The following is a 23,370-nucleotide window of genomic DNA, read 5'->3' on the forward strand; positions in this document are numbered from 1 at the left end:
GTGTTATGCCTTTTAACTGGATTATGTGTTCAAAGTCAGGGAGAACAAGCAATCACTTTTCTTGACTGCTACAGATCTTTATCTTGGTCCCCGAGGAACAGTCCCCAGCAGTGAAGCTATACGTGTAATCCCAGGCATGCATTGCTTTATCAATATAAATGCATTCTCCCCCTCTAAATTGGTTTGTGTGGAAGGAAGTCAGACAATCCGGGGCTCAAATCCAAGCTCTGCCACTCAGTAGCTGTGTGAGCTTTCATTTCTACATCTGTAACAGGGGATAATAACACCTATCCTAGAGAGTTGTAAGAATTAAGTGAGATAACGTGTGTAAAGAATTTGGTATAAAGTAGGTACTAATTACCATCATATATACTAATCCCTGAGAGCCATGAAAAGGACAAATGGTTACAGAGGCACTCACCACTGGATGGTACTCACCCAGGCAAGCAGGTGCCTGCCATTTGGCATCACAAGCAAAGGGGCTTTGACCAGTAAAGCATTAGAGTAGCAAATGCCACGGAAATAATTGCATAGTTATGTAGAGAATTACCTCCGGCCAAGAGCACCTGCGTACAACATCCAGGGGCACAAGTAAAGTTTAGAACAAAACAGCAACACCAGAGGTTCACATTGTTTTTTTTTCCCTTGCAAAATAAGACTCCAGGAAGAACAAAAGAGTTATAGATTAAACTGCCAATGTCTCAGAAGAAAGGCAACATGCCAATCAATCACGTATCAGATACATGCCTGTGGTCTCAAATCAAATGGTTAGAGCCTAACTGGAACTAGCCATCTTTTGACCAAGCTCTTTTACTGTCACACATTGGGATGGAAAAGTTCGATACAACGACTCTCTCTTTGCAATTGTTCTATTTAATTTTCACCTGCAAAAGCTCCTTGGCGGATCCTCGCCTATCCACATCCATCTCAAGACAGCGATTTAAAAAGTCACGGAATACAGCAGACAGTCTCTCAGGATTCTGGAGCTCTGGGGTTCCATTAGTGGCTATCAGATATAATGCCTATAAAAAATTAGAAAAACCTATTCAGCACATACATGGTAGGATCACGAGTTGGCACAGAGGACACAAATCTAGTTCCTTCTGGTTTATATCCTGGGTCTTAAAAATTCCACTTTAGAGAATGACACTGACATATACTGCAAAGTTCCTGTAACATTTAGAAATGATTACTCTTGGCAGTAACTGAGGTGACAGTGAGGTGCCCCACCCCCAAAAGCTTGGAAATAAGGTTATAAGGCTGTCCTCTGAGAGTTAAGCCAGTAAAAATCCATATATTATGAATATGTGATTAACCACCTAGCAAATGAAACCAAGGAATTGCCTGGGAATCTGTGACTAAAGAGTTGGAGAAATACACGCACATCCAATCATGGTGACTCAAGTGTAAACTCTAGAAGGCACAGTTGCAAAAGTGATTGTAATTTGCTAACTGCTTGTCTTGATTGGAGAATATCTGTGAGCAGACCAGGGATGAACAGACTATATTATAGAATCAGAGAAGTGCAAAGAATTAGAAGACGGCAGTGCCTGGATGAGAAGTAACCTGTGAGGCTCAAGGACTCAAATACTTTTGTCCTGGGCAGATGTACGCCTATAGATTTTAATTAGGTTCCCCATAATAAGATAAAATATAAGAAAAGTTGACATTAGTAATCCTGTACCCTACTGTAAAATAATAAGTTGCTAATATGTCTCTGAGATCTTTGCTGTGGAAGGCCACCACTGAGAGATATCAACTCATGGTGTGCCGACAGAATCAAGGGCCCTAGCCTTTAAGGCCGAGAGTTGGATGCAGGACCATGGTTAATTCACAAAAGTAAACCCATATTTCAAAGGCTCGACAGCCATAAAAAGCTGGCCATTCCTCACAGCTCCAAAAAGCAAACTATTCTTTCTAGAGCTTTGCAGTATATATCAGGTATCATATTAAACACTGGAGATCCAAAGATGAATAACAGAATGTCCTACTTTCAAAGATGACACAATTTAGTGAAGGAGAGAGACGTGTAGATAGCTACCATACAGTGAGACAAAGAGCTAATAGAGGAACACAGAAAGTGCTAAGTCAATGTAAGAGTAAAGCAATTTACACCAGAGTTCAGAGAAAGCTTCACTGAGGAGCCTGGCATTTGAACAGGGTCTTGAAGGATAAACAGGAGTTTCCCTGCAGGTATTACCACCAGGGTTACGTCTGCGTATGTGACCAGACTCCTATCATGAAGACGTGCTCCTCTTGAACTTGCTTGAACTTTGCCACAAATTATCATCCCCCTTTTCCACCACGGCTCCTAATATTATTATCAAAAATTTTTCTACCAAAGTCCTTTCCCAGGCCAGTTTTTATCAGCCGATGAGGACATCTCTCCTCCTTTCCAGAAACCTCCACAGATATACTTTAGAAAGGGTTAGAAAGGACTGTTTAATCCAGTGGCTGTCAACCTTTAGCATGCACCAGAATCACCTAGAGGGCTTGTTAAAACACAGATTCCTGGGTCACCCCCAGGGTTTCTGATTCAGTAAATCTGGAGAGGCGCCTGAGAATTTGCATTCTAACAAGTTCCCAGGTGATGCTGAAGCTGCTGGTTTCAGGACCACACTTTGAGAACTGGTTTACTCCACCCCATTAAGCAATGGGCTTAATGATTAATGCTTGAAGCACATGTCCTCACAAACCATCTGTGTTCCTTTATTTAAAGAAAATTCGTTACTGCAATTTACATTTGCTGCCTCCTCCTAAAAGTCTCTTATTTCAGCTGGCCACAATTCTGCCAAACTCTGCATCCTTTGCTTGCTTTTTTCTGCCCTGTAGCCAAACCCAGTCCTAAACAAACACATCTCTTTGCTCCCTTTCCACTCTCCCTAAGTCTGCGTGCATTCCATACTGTTTCATTTTCTCACTTTTCTTCTCACCATTCTTAGCTCAGTACATTCTTGCTGCTCAAAGGTACATACACATCTCTACCCAAGTCCTTCCCACCTCTCTTCAATTCATGTACTAAGATTTTTCTCTCTTCAATTCATGTACTAAGATTTTTCTTAGTACATGAATTGAAGAGAGGAAACAGGAAACACCCCAACATGTTAACAGTGTTTCTCTCTGGGTGGCAGGATTATTAGTGACTTGATTTCTTTTTTAAGATTTCCAAAATAGATTTTGTATTTATTTATTTATTTATTTGATCTTTTCCTTCCAAGAGTAGGGTTACTAGATAAAATACAGGGTGTCCACTTAAATTTGAATTTCAGGTAATGACTTTTTTCGTATGTCTTAAATATTACGTGAAAAATACACAGACTGTAAAAAAATCTGAGTGACTTTTTAAAACATAGTTTTCAATTTTCCTAATTTTCTACAATGGAGAGTACTGCTTTTATGATTTTTAAAAAACCCTCCAAAACACTATTTACAAAATAAAATCTAAAAAGCTGTGCCATCCAATTTACACAAACATTTCTCTATTCTATTTTTCTATTTCTATCATTTATTTGTCTTTGTACTCCTAGGATTAAACCTGCTTTTCATCAAGTACTACCCCTTGAGGGAAACAGAAACCCAGATGATTTCTTTTTCAACTATTGTTTTCGTTTTAATTGCAACAGTATCATTTCCAACTAATTTCCATTGCAAAAATCCACACTTTAAGTTATATTAGGGCTCAAATAGCCTTTGTGCACTGGCCTGGGAACCTACTCACTATGCATAAGGCTGTTTCTATGGGAAAATGCACTCGGAGTTCCAAATAATTAACTTCAAAATCAACTTGTGTGTAAGCCAGGCCCTATCTTTGTAAAAAAGAAAATCGCTACCCACTGCCCTGCTAATGAGACAAAAACAGTTGTAGGCAACACAACAATCACACCAAAAAGTGTTTTCCTAGCAAAGTCAAGTCTTAGCTGAAGAAAGATCAAGGAAAATCAATCTAGGAATGAGCTGATCACATTCTGGTTTTATCTGAGTCAGTGAAAACGCAAAGAAAATGGGCTGGCTGAGAAAATAGACTAGACTTATTTCACTTAGCATAATACCCAACAAATCAGAAGAAGACAAATACCATAGGATATCACTTATATGTGGAATCTCAAAAATAAAACGAATGTATATAACAAAACAGAAATGGACTCACAGATACAGAGAACATACTAGTGGTTACCAGCAGGGAGAGGGAAGGGGGGAATTGGCAAGATAGGGGTGGGGTTAAGAGGTATAAACTATGTATAAAATAAATAAGCAACAAGCATATATTGTACAGCATGGGGAATATAGCCAATCTTTTATAATAACTATAAATGATGTATAAACATTAAAAACTGTGAATCACTATGTGTACACCTGAAACATATAATATTGTACATCAACTATATCTCAATAAAAAAAGAAATTAAAGATTTCCTTTACAGTTGGTTGCTCCTTGAGTAAGAAACCCAGAATCATACTCCTCCTTCCTCATCTGGAAACCTTCCCCTCCCCCAACCTTTATTATAATCAGTCCGGTAGCTTCTGTTCATGCAAGCTTTGGCAATGCCTTTCATACCCATGTACTTTCCTCTATTCCCACTGTCTCTGCTAAAGGCTGGGCTTCTCTCAAACTGTTACAATAGCCTCCCAGTAGGCTTTTTTATTACTCAAGGCTTTTTATTCTTCACTCAGTCCATCTTTCACCATCGACCTCATCCTAAATCACATCATGGCATCCATTTTTCTGCTTTAACAATTTTTGGTGGCTCCCTATGGTCCACAGATGTGGTTTTCAAACTGTACTCCCCCAAATTCCCCTTAAGAGCAGCTAAGTGGGAAAAGAGGTGGGAGAGGGAGATAGATATAGAGATTCTAGGACCCTGCAACCACACATGTATTTCAGTCAGAGAAATACTTCTTTTTTCTCTATTTATTTATGCTTCCAAGGAAGGTTTATTTTGAACCAAGGGATCACTATAGTTGTTTGAAAACACAGGACGTAGTAAAGATTCCTTTGCGTGGCATAGAAGCTCCTTCATGATTTGACCCCTGCCTCCCTTTCTAGTCCTCATCTGTTCTCTCCTCACCCTAGAGCCCTGCTTCCTCCACCCCCACATACCTACACACATTGACCAAAGGTCACATACTATTCACGCCAATTAGTTCACCATTCCCATGATAAGAAATGCTCTTTCGTATCTGCCTAAAATGCTATTCCCTTAACTGCCTGGTAAACTTTTACCTGCCTTTTAATTTCTATTTCAAATGGCACTTCCTTTTAAAAGTCTTCTCCATCTCTCCCAGATAGATATGGTGAATAACCACCTCGATTTTCTGGGGACCGTCCTGGGTTTTACTACTGAAGGTCCTATGTCCCTCAATGCCAAGCAAAGTGGGATGGTGGTCACCATGCAGATAGAGTTAGTCCTTCCCTCCTTTGAGCTACTACAGCCTTTTGTTTATATGTCTGTTTTCACATTGTAGGGTGAATACGTATTACTTGTTCACATATCTGTGTTCCTAGACTGTGAAGGTAGGAATTATGTCACAATCATCTCTGGATTTTATGGCAACTGGCTCAAAATAGGTGCTCAATAAATGTTTTGTTGCTAAATGAACTGAGCTGGGAATATGACAGACTGCTATACAAAATATTAAAGCTCAGACCCTAAAGTGAACCAGTAAACATATAAGAAGATACACAGAGAATGACAAAAGCACCCTTTCTGAGTTGAACAGGCCTGGCATGTGGGAACTTCTGACTACCCAACTCCTCAGTGTGGGAGAAGGAGGAAAGCCCCATGAGCACTGGAAGTAAGGGGATGCCATCGAAGGGAGGGAAAGCTGGAGAAAGAGGTCCACAGCATGGTAATCTGTTGTGGGCAAACCCAGAGAGGAAGCAGAGACGATAAGTTCTCTCTGGAACTTGAAACACAGAAACTTAGTCTTATTTGTAGTGAGGTGGATGGACCTAGAGTCTGTCATACAGAGTGAAGTAAGAAAGAGAAGAACAAATACCGTATGCTAACACGTATATATGGAATCTAGAAAAATGGTACTGATGAACCTAGTGGTAGAGGAAGAATAAAGATACAGAGGTAGAGAACAGATTTGAGGACATGTGGAAGTGGGGAAGGAGAAGCTGGAACAAAGTCAAAGAGTAGTATTGACATTTATATACGATCAAATGTAAAATAGAGAGCTAGTGGGAAGCAACTGCCTAACACAGGGAGAGCAACTCGATGATTGCTGATGACCTAGAGAGGTGGGATAGGGAGAGTGGGAGGGATGCTCGGGAGGGAGGCTCAAGAGGGAGGGGATATGGGGATATATGTATAAATGCAGCTGATTCGCTTTGTTGTACAGCGGAAACTGGCACAACAGTGCAAAGCTATTATATTCCAATAACGATCAGAAATATTTTAAAAACAGAGAAGGAGCTCTTGATTTTTCTTCTGCTACCTCATTAAACAAAGTCTGTTTAATTCCTAAAGTGAGGCAACATAGGCCCCATGACCTACTGACCTTAGTTATAATGTTAGACAACCTTTGGCCAGAAAATGGTGCCTTTCTTCATTGTGATATACACATTACCTAGAAGTTTCTGGTGTTCCAGAATTCTGAATAACTCTATCACTTGGCAATAACCCACAAATTTTGCAGTTTTCTATGGACCCTGATGTGCAACTAATTTACCTAAGTACTCAGAGTAAAAGACTTTACCCAGTTGGAGGAATAATTCAATTTACCTCATTGGCAATTTCCTCAGTTAAAAAAGATCAAAGCAGTCATCTTAGAAGTTACCACATTTCTCCAAAGAGGTCCCAAAACAATCCATATGTATCCAATAAATTTTCATTAAGGCAGTTTTGCAACTGGACTAACCATTTAATTAAAAAGCTTCAGTTTGTGACTTCAGTTCATTATAACAGTTTATAAAGTTTAGGTTAAGACATTAAAAAACAAACCAGGAGACTTACACGGAAGTGTGTTAGTAACCCTGAGAGGCCCCCGCACTGATATAAAGACTCCCTTTACAAAGAGGAGAGGGTGTGGTGTGAACGTTTTTTTCTAAGTTGAATATTTGGGACTCAAAACACATTTTCCCATGGAAATCGTGTTATACATGGTAAACAGGCTCCCAGCCTAGCCCATAAAAATCTATTTAACAAACAATGTAACTATAAGACCAAGAGGGCTATTCATCTGTATCTTAATATCTTTATAAATACTGTTTTCAAGGGAAATATTATTAGCTAGCATTTATTAAATGATTACTATTAGCTCACTTAATTCATACAACAACCCCCTGAGTTATACTTAAGATCCCCAACTGAGAGATGAAGAAACTGAGGGTGGTAGGGTTAATATACTAACTTGTCCAACATCACGCAGCTAACAATGAGGGAGTCAATATCTGAATCCAGGGACTGTGAGCCCAGAGTCCACGCTCCTGACCACTGCCTGGCACCACCTCTCAGTGTTCCCAGCCTCTGAGGTAGTAATTCTTGTAACAGGAGGCAGACAAGGACTCTTCAAGAGATGAGGCACACTGAGCATGCGCAACTCTATCTCTAACAGAGGAAATGGGCTCTCTGGAGGTCAATTGTTTTCCACTTACTTGGAAATAGGGAACAAAAGGCAGGTAGCCCATTAGGTTTCATATTGTATTCACCAGTGTCTGTATATACATTGAGAGTTTATAAGCAGTGTGTCCTCTGGTTGTTGCCTGTAACCTACTGCTGTCCTGGTTCCTTTCTCATTTTGGAATTTTCAACTACCTTTGAGTGTTTTATGGGAGAGATTTGGCAACGAGTGACTTGACACCTTATGACTGAGTTTACTTGTGACCTGGGATTTCAGAGGTTAAAGGCCAGAGTGTATTACTGCCTCTGATGTGTTTATGGATTTCATGAAAGGCCCTGACATTTCTAAGAAGAGAGTAAATGGGGCCAAATCTACAAAAAAGAAATTGCTATAACTACCATTGTGTTCCCTATTTGGACTTATTCAACCCAACAGTTCAGTGTGATAACTGAATAAGCACTGTGATCTAATTTAGTTCCCTACTTGTCTCACACAGTAGTTTTCATCTGTCACCAAATTATGCACGGGGAGGGGAGGGGCTCTGCTGTTGTATAATTCTTAAAAAAGCATTTAAAGTGATCTTATTACAGATCTATTCCCTTATAGGTCAATGGTAAAAGATAATTAGGTACCACTGACTGATTAGGCGTTGGCCTAGCTTTAGACTGCTCCTTTCAAGCATACAAACTGGCCACAGCCAGCAAATAAAGACCAGATGACTCTGACAGTGTACACGCTCATTCTAATCTCTCAGGATTAATAGTGCTTGTCAGGAAACGTGGAGCAGGCTACGTGTGCTCAGAAAGCCACCCTGGGCAGCCCAAGCAACAGCCAAGATTGAGAACCACAGCGGGGCTGGAAGTGGGGGAGGGGGTGGGCATAGAGCTGAAAAAGTAGGAAAGCAAAATGGAACAGGAGGTAGAGGGAAAAAAGCTGTCAGAAGCAGAGGGAGCAGGAAAATACAGGACAAGGAATGGGGCCAAAGTACCGTGGGGCGGGAAGGTGGCTGGTGGAGTGAAGAGGAAGAGCAATGAAGATAAAGGTTCAACAAATCAGCAAGGTCAAGGGCACGCGATCCTAGGATGTATTCTGTCACTACCCCATTTCTCCGGTCCTTCTCACATAAAACCTCTCAAAACATCGTCTATGTCTGGTATGTTGACTTCCTCACCTCCCATTTTCTCTTCAACCCACACCTAGTCTCTAGTTCCAAGGTACCGTTTACCATCATACGTTTGTTCCTATCTCATTTCAGAATACTGGAGCAGGAAGGAACTAAGTCCCTGATTCTCTGGAGCTTTTCCAAATTACCATATTAGGATCAAAAGCCAGCTGGACTATGATATGATCTGTGAAACACACATTACTGCTCACATAAATTGGTTTCAACTTCTGTTTTATATGCAGTTCACTGAACAGTTCTGTACACCACAACTTGCTCCTCTTCCCGATACACCCCTGAGTGTAGACCACGGGTCCCTGCAATAGTTTTATCACTGCTGAGTTCTTCCCTGGCTTCTCCCCAAGATTCCTGTTGGTGTGGGCTTGTCCAGTCCCATGTGTAGCATGCTTTGCATCACGGTCAAGTAGGGAAAGGGGCATCTTTCCACTCTATGGAACACAGATTTAGTCAGGAGATGATGATAGAGATGTATCCAAACAGCTTTCTGCAGGTCACAACTCCAGAAGCACTCCTATAGATAATGCATACTCAAACCCTGGCCCTTCTGGCACTCAGGGAAGGCTGGAGCCTATCTACAGCCTAAGAATACAGAATCAGAGTAAGAGACCCACAAGTTGCCCCTTTTATTTAACTAAATGTCATGTGGAAGCCTGATACAGAAAACAAATTAAAGATGGGCTATTTTGGTGGACTCAAGAGCCACGTGACCTCCCCCTTGGGCCCCAAGGACCTCCATGGAATTCTAGGAGTCCATGGAATTTGCAGAGTCCACTGGTAACCAGTAATGTTGTCAAATTCCACCTGTTTGAAGCAATAAGGAAATAGAGGCCCAGTAAGAAATAACCTATACAAGGTCAGGGGGCTCCTGACTGGCAGACCTAGGAATAGAATTCACTTTTCAGCTCACATGATGCATACTGTTGGTTGAAGGAGAAAGAGTGGGAGGGAGGGAGGGAGGGAGGTTGAGAGGGATGAGGGGAGGATGGGAGGAAGGAAGGAAGGAAGGAAGGAAGGAAGGAAGGAAGGAAGGAACAGCAAAAAGGTCAGCCTGTTTTTGGCGATACAGTTAGAATGTTGGCTCTTGCAGCTACAGAGCTAAGATTGCCTTAATCAAGCTGACTTTCTCTGCTGAGAAGCTTACATAAGACACCTCAGAGTATCCTTTTATCAGAATGCAAAGGGTCTTCTAAAATGATGTTGCAACCAGGTTGGAAAAGGTATATTTCAAAATGATGACAAAGGTCAGAAATTATCTTATCAAGCAAACCCTCATTTTCTTGGTGAAGTCATTTTTCACTGGCAAAAACACAGACTTAAAAAGCCAGAGATAAACAAGTGAGTGGGCATTTGAGTGGGCATTTTAGAGGCCAAATGTCCAACATCACACTCTGTGATTTGTCCATTTAGGATGAACTTTGATTTCAACGGACTTAACTATTTAGTTATAGCTCTGGTACCCATTAGGGCAATGGGCATATGCATCCTTGGCTTATTCCCAAGCCTTGCTTTAAGGACACTGAGGAATGATAAGATAATGGCAGGATAAGGGAATATCAGTTTTGGCCAACAATAGGTCCCTGGTCACCACATTTGTAATCTTTGCCTCCTCTTCTCCTGGTCAGAGGGTCAGATTTTCGTTTGCTGTGGAATCAATTTCTCCTTTGGCTGTCTTCTGGGTCATAACTCACCAGTGTGAACTGTCTGCTTCTGAATTACAATCTAAATGAGACTTGCAGCTTTCCTATGGCTAGGTCCCATTTTCCTATGCTAAATTCCTGACATCCAGTGATTCTTAAGAGCTGTCTATCTTTTGACAGGCAATATTTTTCCTGATTAAAAAGAAACCCTGTTACTGTTCTATAATTATTTTAGTTGCAGTTATCCCAACTCGCCCCTCCTTTTAGGCACAGGTTTGCCCTCTAAGTAGAAGGAGTGTCAACAAACCATCAATAAACCTTGCTGTTCCCTAGTGGCTTACGGAAAAAGACGGGAATGCTCCCAGCTCTTCCTGAAATACATTCAAAACAATATTGACTGAGTGCTAGCAAAGTATGCTTGCTTCTCTGGCGCTCAGGAAGTTTATGTCTGACTTTAATTCCAAATGAGCACGTGCCGTCAAACCCAGACATTCCAACCCACAACACAGGTTCCAGCGGCTGGAGAGAGCTAGGAGCACTTTGGCCCTTCGGTGCTGCTTTTTAGTTGCTGGAGATTCTCTTCTTCTGCTTACCTCTCTTCTCTAGACATACAAGCTAACCAGAATTTCCCTGGTCCTATAATGAAAAACAAGAAGAAACTAACATTTGTGTAGTGCTTCAAGTGTGGGGATAGCGGCAGTAGGGAGTCTCTTAGTGTAGACAACAGGTCTGAATGCACACGTCTGCCCTCCCTTCTCTCTGGCCATACAGCTTATGCCCTCCTAATCATGAGTAGTGAGAGCGATGGCTTTATTATCACCAATATGTGTTCTGTACACAGTAGCGAGCACCTTGTAATGATGGACTCCATTTGCAGGAGAAGCAAAACTGAAAAAGAAAATGGATACACTGTAGAGGGATATGCTGAGCTAATGTCATTTCTTTTTTGACAGCGTTGCTGGAATGGGGAATCAAAGAATGCCAGAGTGTGTCAGGATTTCTACAAAGTGACTCATGATATTTTTTTAGATGAAAAGGAGAAATGTGGGCAGAATGAGAGTGTGCTCTTTTCTGGTTGAACAGCCATGCTCAGAGAGGGCTGGTGAAGAACTGCTTTTCACTTTACACGGGTTCTGCAAAGGGCTTGCCACAGAGCTTTGTAGCTTTAGTCCTTGGTGTGGGAACATAACGTCATTGGTTCTTGAAGCTCCACAGATGATTCCAATGTGCAACTGAGGAGAACCACTGGTACAGGACAGGTGCTTCGCATACTATCCTAGATACTATTTTTAGCCTTCAGATATCTGTTCCTGATACTGATAACTGTCTCCCAAAGATCCAGTGTTGACATGGTTTCACAGATGCTTGAAGCAAGGGTAGAAAGAGAACACAAAGTTCATCTCAACCAGGACAAAGGTCTGGAAAATTACACAGAAAAAGGGCTCCACCCACAGGGTCCAGGAGGGACCTCAACTGGATGTCCCAGAGACGTTTCACAAATACCCAAATCCCTCAAAACCCATTGACAAGAACAGCCCCATTACGTGGAATGCCAAGTTAACAGAGGCACTCTCTTAGTGCTGAGGGAAAAAAAAACAACAACAGCAAACCAAAGATTTGTTTTATGGAAGTGATTGTGCCTCCGTATTTAGAATCAGGTCATTATAGTCACAGATTTATAGAAAGATATCTTCAAATTAACACAAAAGTTGGGGAGATGAGCCGTATATCAGCGTTTGATTTGCATATCCACAGGGAAAGTTCGATTTTAACTCCAGTCACTTTGGCAAACAGAAAGAACAAGGCACTTTATTATTGGAGGCTTCACTAAAAAAGTCCGTGGGTCACAGAACAACACATCCAAGGCCAATTACGTTGAGTGCAAAGACTTCAGGCAGTGAGGAACTTGTCTCCTCTCTGTCTCTGGAAGGGTATCAACCTCATAACATCGGCACAGTTAATAACTCTCTGACCTTTAAAAGGCATTTTATGAGCAAATTAGGTCAATTAGTACAGCGCAATTTACATTAAAAAAAGTCCCAACCACTTTATAACTAGGGGGGAAAAATAGCTAATTCCCTGCATCAGTGATATGTTAACAGGTAATATTCCAAGAGGGTTTGCTCAGTTCCAACTGACACAACAAAGACACAAAAAAGCCACAGTGACATGCAAACAGCCTTCGAATGTACAGCCCCAGATTTTACCTTTCACCTCTGCTGCTCAGTTATCTGTTCATGGTAATTTATACTGAACTGTGAAGGACCTCCATGCCTCCGGGTGATGTGAGTGTAGCCAGTGTGGAAGTTCTTGGGGGAAGTGGGGAATCCAATCTCCCTTCACGAATGGGTAAAAAGTATTCTAAGGATCCTTTCTCTCTTTCTCACTTTTCTATTGATACATAAATCCTCCCCTCTCTCTCCTTACAATGAGCTACACACTCTGCTAGGTGTTTACATGCATTATTTCATTTAGTTTTTAGGCTAACTCTGCAAGAGAGATATTGTCCCCATTTCACACACAGGAAACAGGCTTATAAAGATTTTGAATGACTTGCTGAAGGTCACAGAGCTGGAGTTTGTGGAGCCAGGACACACCCAGTTCTGCCTGACTCCACGGGCCAAATGTTTTTCATATCAACATGCTAACCTTCAGTCTCCCACTCTGTCTCCCTTCCACTTCCTTACATTTTTTCCTCCTCAAAGCCTAAAGTGCTGGATGGGTGGTAGTCTTGGAAGGATTTTATAAAAGAAGGGCTAAGCCAGTTCTCTTTTATACCTCTCCCAAAGTTCTGCGATTTTCTATTTAGCCACACATGGCCTGGTCACCAGGATCTAAGAAAACACAGGCTTCCAACAGGGTCATGGTATATCTTTTTCTGTCCAATCTCTCCAGGGTTTCAGTGACTACATTTTTCAAATCCCAAATAAGGGCAGATAGCTGGGGACATTGGGTTTTATTTAAGAGAACATGAGGACAACATATTTAAAATCAAAATTTAAGAGGTCCTTGTGGTGCCTGGCCAACAGATAGAGGGCTGGTTCCACAGGGACTTGGTGACTGAATCATTGGAGGTTGATTACACACGAAGTGTAATGAGCAAACAGAGTAAATCCTTATCAGTGGAATTCAACAGGGTGGTCTTTCCGATGGATCTTTTTGTTATAGCCTTAACGTAGGCTTCCTGAACCTAGTGGCTTGTGAATCTGCAAGTACTTGTTTAGATACAAGGCTGTGGATCCCAAGAGACAAGCTGTTAATTATTAGCTCTAATCCCAGGCTAGAAGACGCCCATAAAGATTAAAACTTGTTTCCTTTTTTCTAACAATTAACGGCCTAGCTGAAGAGCGATCAATTGTAATTGGGGAACTGAAGAAGGTAATAAATGCATGACTGAGACCAGTTGCTTTACAGAGCCGTTTATTTAATCCTTAAATTTTGCAGGTTGTAAATTACTCATTAGAAGGCGGAAAGCAAAATAGCCATAATCCGTTTAGTGCCTCCAAACTCCGAAGACTTAGAGGAGGAAATCCATGGAAACAAGAGGCCTGATGTGTTCTTTCACTGCTACTTCTTAATGGGCAAAGGTGGCTAAACAATAAGGACAAGCCCATGTAATTATCCTGATGCGCTGGTCCATAGGTCAGAGGTGGGCTTGATTAAATGCATGGAGGGCTGACCCACAAACGGTGGGAAAATGCCCCTTTTTTTTCCACTCAGACCTGCAGGCAGCTAATCAATGTGTGCATCGCACTTCCGGATTGTTTCATGAGACCAAAGCAATAGCCCATAGCATTCATTAGGGCATTCACTCCTATCTGTTATGTTCTAATCAGTGCCGGGACTAGGACAAGAGGCCAAGTACCAGAGAGGAATGAGGAGGGGGCGAGGAGGATGCTGTCCCCCTCTCCACACATAGGGGATGCAACTCCCAACTACAAAATGTTCAACTACAGAATACCTAGATAATCAGTTTGTAGGTTTCTTTACCTGTGCAGAAAGCCACATATATTTGGCTTGAACATGGATTTTATCAGCTTAATGTGTAAACACTGAACCATTTACTAAGGGCAATGGGTTTTGTATAACAAGGGTAAAATTCAATTTTAGAGTCTTAGAGGTAATGAAGCAAACAATACACAGGTTGCCTTTGGCATTGGCACTCTGCGTGGGTTTTGAGATTAGAATTTGAATAGGTGCGTATTTCCTTTTCTCAATAAAGTGTGATGCCCTTTACATATCAATATATAACACAGCTTCTGGCTCACCTTTAGGCTTTATTCAATAAAACAGCTACTGGCTCACTTCTGTATTGAGCAAGCATTTTTTTTCATGCTCCTTTGGCATTCTCTGAACAAAGGTGGTGGTGTTAGGCTCCAAAATGGAGCTTTTCTCTTTGCAGAAGTCAGCAGACCACCTAAGGATCAAACCTCGGATTCTGCAGTAGCAAACTGAGTTACCCAATGCAAACGATTTCCATTCATTTTCTACTTGACAGTCTAATTAAGTTTGTGATTTCACCAGCCTGGTGCTGTGTCTGTCTTGTGTTCCATTCAATACCCACCAAGCTGCTGCTGCTCAGTAAATCATTACTGATAATGAAACAAAATCTAATTTAAAAAATTATAGCTGTTCTGGAAATGCATTTATTTACTTTGTTAAAGTAATTATAAAGTAAGTGTTTCCTAGATAGATCATTTAACCATGGCACGTGATAAAAATACTTTCTTCCCACACCTTGCTTTAAAAAAAAAAAGCTACATTTTTTTTTAACAGCAGAAAGCTATACTAAAGAATTTTAAAGACCACTGGCATTAGAAATAGTGATATCAAAGCACTTGAAAAAACTATTGAGACATCTTAAGAGAAACAGGAAATAACTTATAGTAATTTTGAAAATTATAACTTGAAGCTTCTAGGTCACTTGTCCCATGAAAGAGCCCATTCTGGCCATTTTTAGTGGAGACAAGAAATGATATTTGGCTTTTTCCCTTTCCTGGGGATGAAGTCACTTGAGCTTTCTTTTGACTTACCCTGAGTGGATTTTCATTAAGGTAAGGGGGTTCACCTTCTACCATTTCGATCGCCATAATCCCCAGAGACCAGATATCAACTTTCGGACCATAAGCTTTTCTAGTCACCACCTCAGGTGCCATCCAATAGGGAGTTCCCACCATAGTGCTTCGTTTACTTTGCTCAGGGGTGATCTGGGCGCAGAACCCAAAATCAGCTGCAGAGAAGAAAAGTCTATTAAAAATCAGCTCAAATTATTTTTCTTGTATAAGAGGCCACTTTCAGATATGGCCGTACCTTCCTTGAGTTAGACTCTGAGCTTCTACAACTGCCTGGCTCATATCCTTTTGTTACCTGACCTCTCGGCTGGTACAGATTACAAGCAGGTCTGAAATAACCGACTGATTTGAAGTCACTTTTACTAGACCTCAATCTGGTTCCCTCCCCACACTGTTCCCTCTAACTTACAGAATCTTTTAGGTTTCTAGTTAAGTATTTGTCACCCAGCAGATGGAAGCCACTAGAAATTCTGAACTATTAACCCCCCCGGATCTGGTCACAATCTATAGGAACATGTTAGAAAAACTACCTCAAACTGGGCTCTCAATGCCTTCAAACCCATCACTTTCAATGGCCCTTTTCTTCTCAAGTTAGACAGTAAAAGAGCAGAAATCCCGACACTCTCTCAAATGCCATCTGAACCATAATACCTACTCAATTTAACAGAGCCATCCATCCCAAGGAGAATATTGTCACTCTTTATGTCTCTGTGGATCACTTGGTTTGAGTGCAAGAAATCCAAAGCTTGGAGGCACTATTGAATCAGGGAAAAAAAGTTCTAATTATATCACAAACATTTTAAAAAATGTGTTTCATTTCTAGATAAATTTTGGGCAGGGGTATAATTTTATGTTGCTGGGTGAAATAAATTACCAAAGGTTTCAATGCCATTTTGAAATCATGTTACCATTTATATCAGAGATGCAACTTAGCGTTATACATGTGAAAGCTCCCGAATCAGACTAGGACGTGAAGAGTGATGGTGATATAAGTAGCACTAAACCGTTAATACAGCCAAACAAACCAATTACTATAATCATAGTTTGACCTACTTATCTGGAGGATAAGGATTCAGCTTGCTCTTTTACAGATATAGTAAGTATCTGCATCTGTGGTATGATTTCATTTAGTAGGTCTGGAGTGGAACCCAGGAATCTGCACTTAAAACAAGTGCCCCAAGCTATTTCTCTGCAAACCGCCAGGTTTAGGAACCACTTCTAGGCTCTGAAGCAACTATAGGTACTTGTTTGGAAATGGCTTTGCATTGTAATACTAAAAGATGGAAACCACATGCTGAAGGTTGAAGAGTCCCCTGAATATTTTGTTTGATTTATTTTATTGCATGAATAGAAAATATATGTGTTTGGTGGACATGTGTGCATATTTGGGGAGGAGGAAATGGGAATGAGAGGAGAGCAAGGAAGGAGGAAATTTAAGTGAACCATTTAAAGTAAAAAACAACGGAAGAACTAGCTGAAAGTGTTTGGTTTTGCTTTACTATCATTGATTTTCAAGTTTCAGTGGGTCAGAGTTCCTCCTTGTGTCTATAGAAAACCTCAGTGAACAGGGTAGAGGGTAACGCCCAAGATAAGACTCCAATGAGGAGTGTTTTTTTTAAATATTGAAAAAATTAATGTGATAAACTATCCTTAGTTGAGCTTGAAACTAGGGATATGCCACTGTTGCTGGAAAAGAGGCAGACAGACCTACTGAAGGGCTCCAAGGGAATTCAAGATTATACTGTGAAAGTAACTACATTCTGGACTGAGGGAGGACCTTGTTTAAACTGCCTTCTGGAAAATGATGGGATTATAATGTGGTCTGTATTATACATGGATTATATTGCATATGCAAGGCGAAATAATGATCATGTAAAAATTCCCCCCAATCAGAAAGACATTTCATGCCAACATTACTGTTTTCCATATTCACCAAGACTCCAGCATGCAGGCTTGGATATGGCACCTCGTGAATGGCATAGTAGAACTCAAAAAGATCTGTAGCAAAGCAACTAAAATAAATAAGGGGCTGGGGAGGGAGGGTTAGGATTTATTTTGGAGTTAGGATCTTAATTGTATTTTAGTACAAAAGATGTGCTATTGCTACTTTGATGTTATAAACATTCTGAATAATCAAAGATAAAAAACTGCCAATTCTGGTGTTCTTATCAGCCAGAAATGCTCTATTTTCTTACCTCTCTGCAGACTGCTGCTATCTGTCCTTCATCCATACAGGTCTCTGTGACCACATCAGTCAAAGAGCCACCAGCCAGGTATTCCATGACTACCCATAGTTCATCACCCACTAAGTAGCTACAACAAGAGAAGAAAGAGACATTGATTCAGGCCTAAGGAAGTGGAGACCCTTCTATATTTCCATTAGGAAGGCGGTGTGCAGTTAGTCTCTGCATTTGGTCATATTACATAATAAGAGGAAAATATCAATTATGCTTATGAGATACTTCCTTAACATTAGAAGAGACTATGCATGGGAATCAAAGGCTCATCGGATAAAAGTGCACCATGGAAGGATGGAAAAGAGCAAGGAGGCCTCTGGAGGCTGACTACTGTCAGCCATTCCATTGTAAAAAGCTAGTTTCAATGAACAGGATCCGTGAATAGCGCTTTTGGATAACTCGAGCCATAGGGTTGACTTCTTGGACTGAACTGCCCCATGGCATACAGTTTTACAGGATAATTTACTCAGATCTCAGCATTATTTTTGATTCTACTCAATTAATTACTGAAATCTTTTCAGGTAGTCACTGAATCAAAGAGTTGGCAATTGATTTACTGTGCTGAGCTCTCAGTTCTGATAGAAGTCGGTTATGACATGCCCATTATCTTTAAGTACTTATTGAGGGACACAGCCCAAATGATCAAATATGGGGAGGCAGGTCACCAGAGCAATGGAGGCAAATTCAAAACCCCTGCGATCATCTGAAGGCACTTTAGCCATACGATCAGGTCTCTCTTTCCCTCTGCTCAGCAAGAGAGAGGAATCACAGTGAATGGAATGACCCCAACAACTCTACCCTGCCTCCAGCTTGACATCAGTATGAAGCAAGACTTTCTATCCAGTGGCGCTCAAACTGCACTGCCCATAAGATTCACCTGGGAAGCCTGTTCAAAAGGAAAATTCTCATTAAAATACTCATTTCATAAAAGTGAAATCCCTCATTAGTTATGGAGAGCAGCCTAGAAATCTGCATTTTTTAGAAATGCAGTTTTTACAAAATTACAAAAGCAGACTAAAGTCACTCTGCTGCAGATGGTCCCTAAATGACACTTCATGAAACCCTGATTTCGACTATAAAATCTGACCCTTCTTTTTTTTTGCCCCCCTTTCACCTCCTTCTGTACCACTGGTCTATCTGGCTCAAAACACTGAAAGCAAAGTGTTAAGACCTGGTCTTATTTCCTTTGTATCCCCCCAGAGTACACAGCACAGTGGTGCTAAACAAACGCTTATTGAAACAATGAGACAGATATTAAACCACAAGTGAAGAGTTAGCGCTGTCTTTAAACACTTATTAATAACCCACTGCTAATACCACTGATGAAAGAGACATTAATTACCTGGTCTAGGAAAAAGGTTTGAGATTAAAGTCTCAATTCCCTAGACCTCGCTGTCAGTGCATCACAAAGCACTCATTAAAGCAGGGCCATTGTAGTCTGCCTTCTTTACTTAGATAGCCAGAGACTGCACTGGCTCCGAACAAACACTTGATGAAATGTTTAAAACACCACAGCTCTCTCCTATGTGCAATAGTCTATTTCCTGGCAATACGGAGTCACAATCCTCAAAAGGAAATTACACAAAACTGCTCATGTTTAGAAGCGAGACCATAAAATGCATCGTCAAATGTTCAATGGGTGGACAAAGATAAGTGGGTGCAAATATCGCCATAGATCTGATACTCTTACTATTTTGTGGCATTTGAGAACTATTTGTAGAATGGATGCTAAATGAACAGATCCTAAATAAAAATAACGGGCCAAGAAAATGATATGCCGTAAAGAAAACAAGTACATGATGAGAGAAAACACTTACCTATCTAAATAATTAACAATATTGGGGTTCTTATTTTCCCTCATGACCAGAATTTCATTAATAATTAATTCCTTTTTGGGCTGCTGTTGAAGGTTCATCTGCTTTATCGCCACCTGAATCATGATTAAAATGCAAGAATGAATTACCATCATTGGACTAAACACAAACATCCGTATTTCTCGGCAACAGAGTCAGGCATACAAATTCTTTATCTCACTAGGCTCTTTCTCGATGCCACAAACCCATGCTCCTTTTCTTTGGTCAATCATGAATTCATCACTGACTTCAGGTACTTTGGATGCCAGTGAAGTGAACTTATGTCAACCCAGGGTTACCCAATTTTTCTGGCATAGATGCCATCAAAGAGGAATTCTGATCGATATGCATACAGGAAAGTAAAGGCAGAATTGAATGTTAACACTTACCTCTTGTCCTGTGGCAATGTCTAGCGCTGTATAAACAGTACCTGATGCCCTGTGAAGGTGAAAACGGTCAAATGAATAAGCAATCAAAGTTGTAATCAATTTATTTTATGTGGAATTATATGTAATTATTTTCAGGAGAGGGAAATCAGAAAACTCAAGACTAAAGGATGAAGTACAGGACTTCCCTGGTGGCACAGTGGTTAAGAATCCACCTGCCAATGCAGGGGACACCAGTTCGAGCCCTGGTCCGGGAAGATTCCCACATGCCGTGGAGCAACTAAGCCTGTGAGACACAACTACTGAGCCTGTGCTCTATCTAGAGCCTGCAAGCTGCAACTATTGAGCCCTTGAGCCACAACTATTTAAGCCTGCGTGCCTAGAGCCTGTTCTCTGCAACAAGAGAAGCCACAGCAATGAGAAGCCCGCGCACCACAATGAAGAGTAGCCCTCGCTCGCCACAACTAGAAAAAGCCCGCATGCAGCAATGAAGACCCAATGCAGCCAATAAATAAACGAATAAATAAAAACTTTACAAAAAAAGATGAAGTACAAAAGGAACAACCATTTTGTATAGTAATTGCTCCCCAAACTATCACTATGTATCCGGTGGGGCAGGAACTCCAATCAGATTTTCTGTGGGCCATGGAACTAGGCAGTCATAAATTAAGCAAAATGGCTTTGTTCCTTTCAGGAAACTCCTGGAATATTTTGAACACTCCTTGGATGTTGCACAACCAACACTGCAGTCCATGATTAAATACTTTAGGAAAGATTATATCATCTTTTGCTTAGGCAACTGTAAGTTAATCTTTGCTTTTAACCTACAGAGTGGTTTTTTTCATTCTTAAGAATATCTTCATCTAACAAATCAATCACTCCCAGTGCTGTACTTACTTACCTGTACTGTAGCTATACAAAGCAATAACAATGTGGCTTTATTGTTGAGCCCTTTTTTTCTCTTTTTGTTAAATTTTTCAACAGCTTCTACTCTTAGGTTTCACTCCAGCCCATCGCTGTTTTAAAATCTATCATTCCTTAAGTCTCAGTAGTGCTCATGCTTCTATTCTAACTTCAATTACAGGGTTCCCTTGCTTTGAAAATAGAAATTGTCTAGCAAAGCTGAAGTCACTGTAACTTTCTGTGAAATGCACATGCATTCTGAACCACCTCCCTACTGCCATCCCCATGAAAGAGGAAACGCCTAGTCAATTTCACTGACACATTTGTGGTGAATAAAGGAATTAGGATAGAGATCAGTTCTGTGATTCAGCAGGCATTGTAATGCTGCAAGGTTGTGAGCTAAACTTTCTGGTAATTGTTGTTTCTCCTTTGCTTTCTATTTATCTCCCTTGCTGTTTTGTTTTCTGAGTCCAGGAATTCTTTCCTTATGTCACCCATTTCCTTGTTATTCTCCCTTCTCCCTGAATCAGCCAAACTATTTCTCACAGGCCTAGGAAGTTTACATTACCTGCTACTAAGGAATAAAATGGGTGGTGTAGTAGAAGGAATATTTGACTGCTAATAGAGATCTGAGTTCTAATATTTGCCATAATATCAACAAGCCATGTGATCTTGAGCTAGTCACTTCCCCTTTCTGGGTGTCAGTCCCCTCACTTGGAAATTAGTGATCACAGTAACAGTTAAACGTATATTGAGCATGTTGTACATCTCAGATACTACACTAAGAGCTTAATATAAAGTAACTTATGCAATGCTTACCATTGTTTCTGTAAGACAAGTGCCTTTGCCCCCATGTTACAAATGAGGAGCCTGAGGCTCAGAGAGGTTAAGTAACATGCCCAAGGTTATATAGTTTAAATCCAAGTCCATCTGACTCTCTGACCTATAAAATACAGGAAAGGGGCTACTTCATTTCTAGGTTCTTTCATACCATGATCTAGAATCTAAGAACTCTACTGCCCTCCTCACTTGGTGGGGGTATTTAAATATTTACTGGAATGAGACTGAAAAATCACACTTAATTAATAGATGCTACCTAAATTTGGTAATTTCAGACATTCTTTAAGATTGAGGATTATATTAAACAAATCAGTCTCAATTTTATGTTTGAGATTCTGGGTTCAGAGCACATAGTTGGTGCTTAAGAAGTATTTGTTCAACGAACAAACGAATAAAAGTCTTTTCAAGCAAACATTTAATTGCAATAAAGCTGTTCCTTTCTGTGAAGGAAACATTTCTTCTACTTAAATCTGCAGAAAACACTTCCCTCTTGGAATAAGCTATCAGACATTCCTGATTTCAGGGGTCAGTTTGTGATTTGTCCTTCTGAATTCACAACTGCCTAGGTTCAAAGGAATAGATCACTTCAACCTGCTGTGTATTTCAGCTGCATAAGCCCTGAGCAGCTACTTAAGTCTATTTACAGAATGATTACAAAATGCCTTTACTTGGTTTATTCCTATATCCGTAGGCAACTTGCACAATTTCTTCAGAGGCAAAAAAAGTGATGGCATCTGCAAAATGAGCATCTGTCTCACTGGGCTACAGAGAATCAAATGGCACAATCTACATAAGCATTTAGCCCTGTGCCCCAGAGTTGATACTTAACAGGATAACTACTATTTAATTTTTTTTTTATTTTATGTTGGAGTGTAGTTGATTTACAATGTTCGGTTAGTTTCAGGCGTACAGCAAAGTGATTCAGTTATACATATACAGATATCTATTCTTTTTCAGATTATTTTCCCATACAGATTATTACAGAATATTGAGTAGAGTTCCCTGTGCTATACAGTAGGTCCTGGTTGATTATCTATTTTCTATACAATAGTGTGTATATGTCAATCCCAACCTCCTAAAGGTGAGGGGATGGTAACTGCTATTATTATCATTTGCTGCTGCTGCTGCTGCTGTTATTGGTTTCACAGCAGAGGATGGCTGATGCGCTAAGTCGTTAGTTGGCCCTTCCCAATCTCCCAGCCAAAACATCCTTGCTAGTGTTTGCCCCTATTTTCCAAAAGGACAAAGGCCAAAGCTGATCTATTTGAACACGTTTTAGAGCGTCCTCATCCTTTTTTTTATCCCTCTTAGGAGAGTGGTTTTGCCTTTTTCTTTAAGTATGGAATGTCTTTATCAAATGAAGCCACATGCAGAAACCCTCAATATCAAATGGGAGCTGCTCAAGTTAAAGCTAGGGAGGGAGGCCCCAAATTCCTGCCCAAGTGGCCTTCCCCTTATTCACCCCCCTGCCCCCCAACCCCTAAGTCCACTTCCACTGTCCTAGGAGCAAAAATTGTGATGGACTTAGACTACAAGGGGGATTAGTCTTTAGCATCTCCAGAACTTTACCTTTCAAATCCTTGTTTTTTTCACTCCCCACCTCCCTCAGCATTTCATTGTCTTAAAATTGTTAGAGTACTGACCCTGAAATCCCAATAGCCAGGGTTTTATGGCATTCTGTGGTAGAGAACTG

At 40.7% G+C, this 23,370-nt stretch overlaps 1 protein-coding gene across 9 annotated transcripts in view; it reads right to left on the reverse strand.

Annotated features, from left to right (window-relative positions):
• The window catches only part of PAK3 (p21 (RAC1) activated kinase 3), a 257,512-nt gene that overhangs the window by 8,180 nt on the left and 225,962 nt on the right, over positions 1–23,370 (reverse strand). For all 9 annotated transcript variants that reach the window (XM_057717981.1, XM_057717976.1, XM_057717975.1 and 6 more), the window contains 6 exons: positions 19,938–19,986; positions 19,513–19,625; positions 17,654–17,771; positions 16,114–16,213; positions 15,420–15,616; positions 885–1,022 (listed from right to left, as the gene is read on the reverse strand). In XM_057717981.1, coding sequence (XP_057573964.1) covers positions 885–1,022; positions 15,420–15,616; positions 16,114–16,213; positions 17,654–17,771; positions 19,513–19,625; positions 19,938–19,986 — 715 coding nt within the window. The remainder of the gene's footprint in view (positions 1–884; positions 1,023–15,419; positions 15,617–16,113; positions 16,214–17,653; positions 17,772–19,512; positions 19,626–19,937; positions 19,987–23,370) is intronic.

The sequence above is a fragment of the Hippopotamus amphibius genome, chromosome X, assembly GCF_030028045.1.
Source record: "Hippopotamus amphibius kiboko isolate mHipAmp2 chromosome X, mHipAmp2.hap2, whole genome shotgun sequence".
NCBI classification, from domain to species: domain Eukaryota; kingdom Metazoa; phylum Chordata; class Mammalia; order Artiodactyla; family Hippopotamidae; genus Hippopotamus; species Hippopotamus amphibius.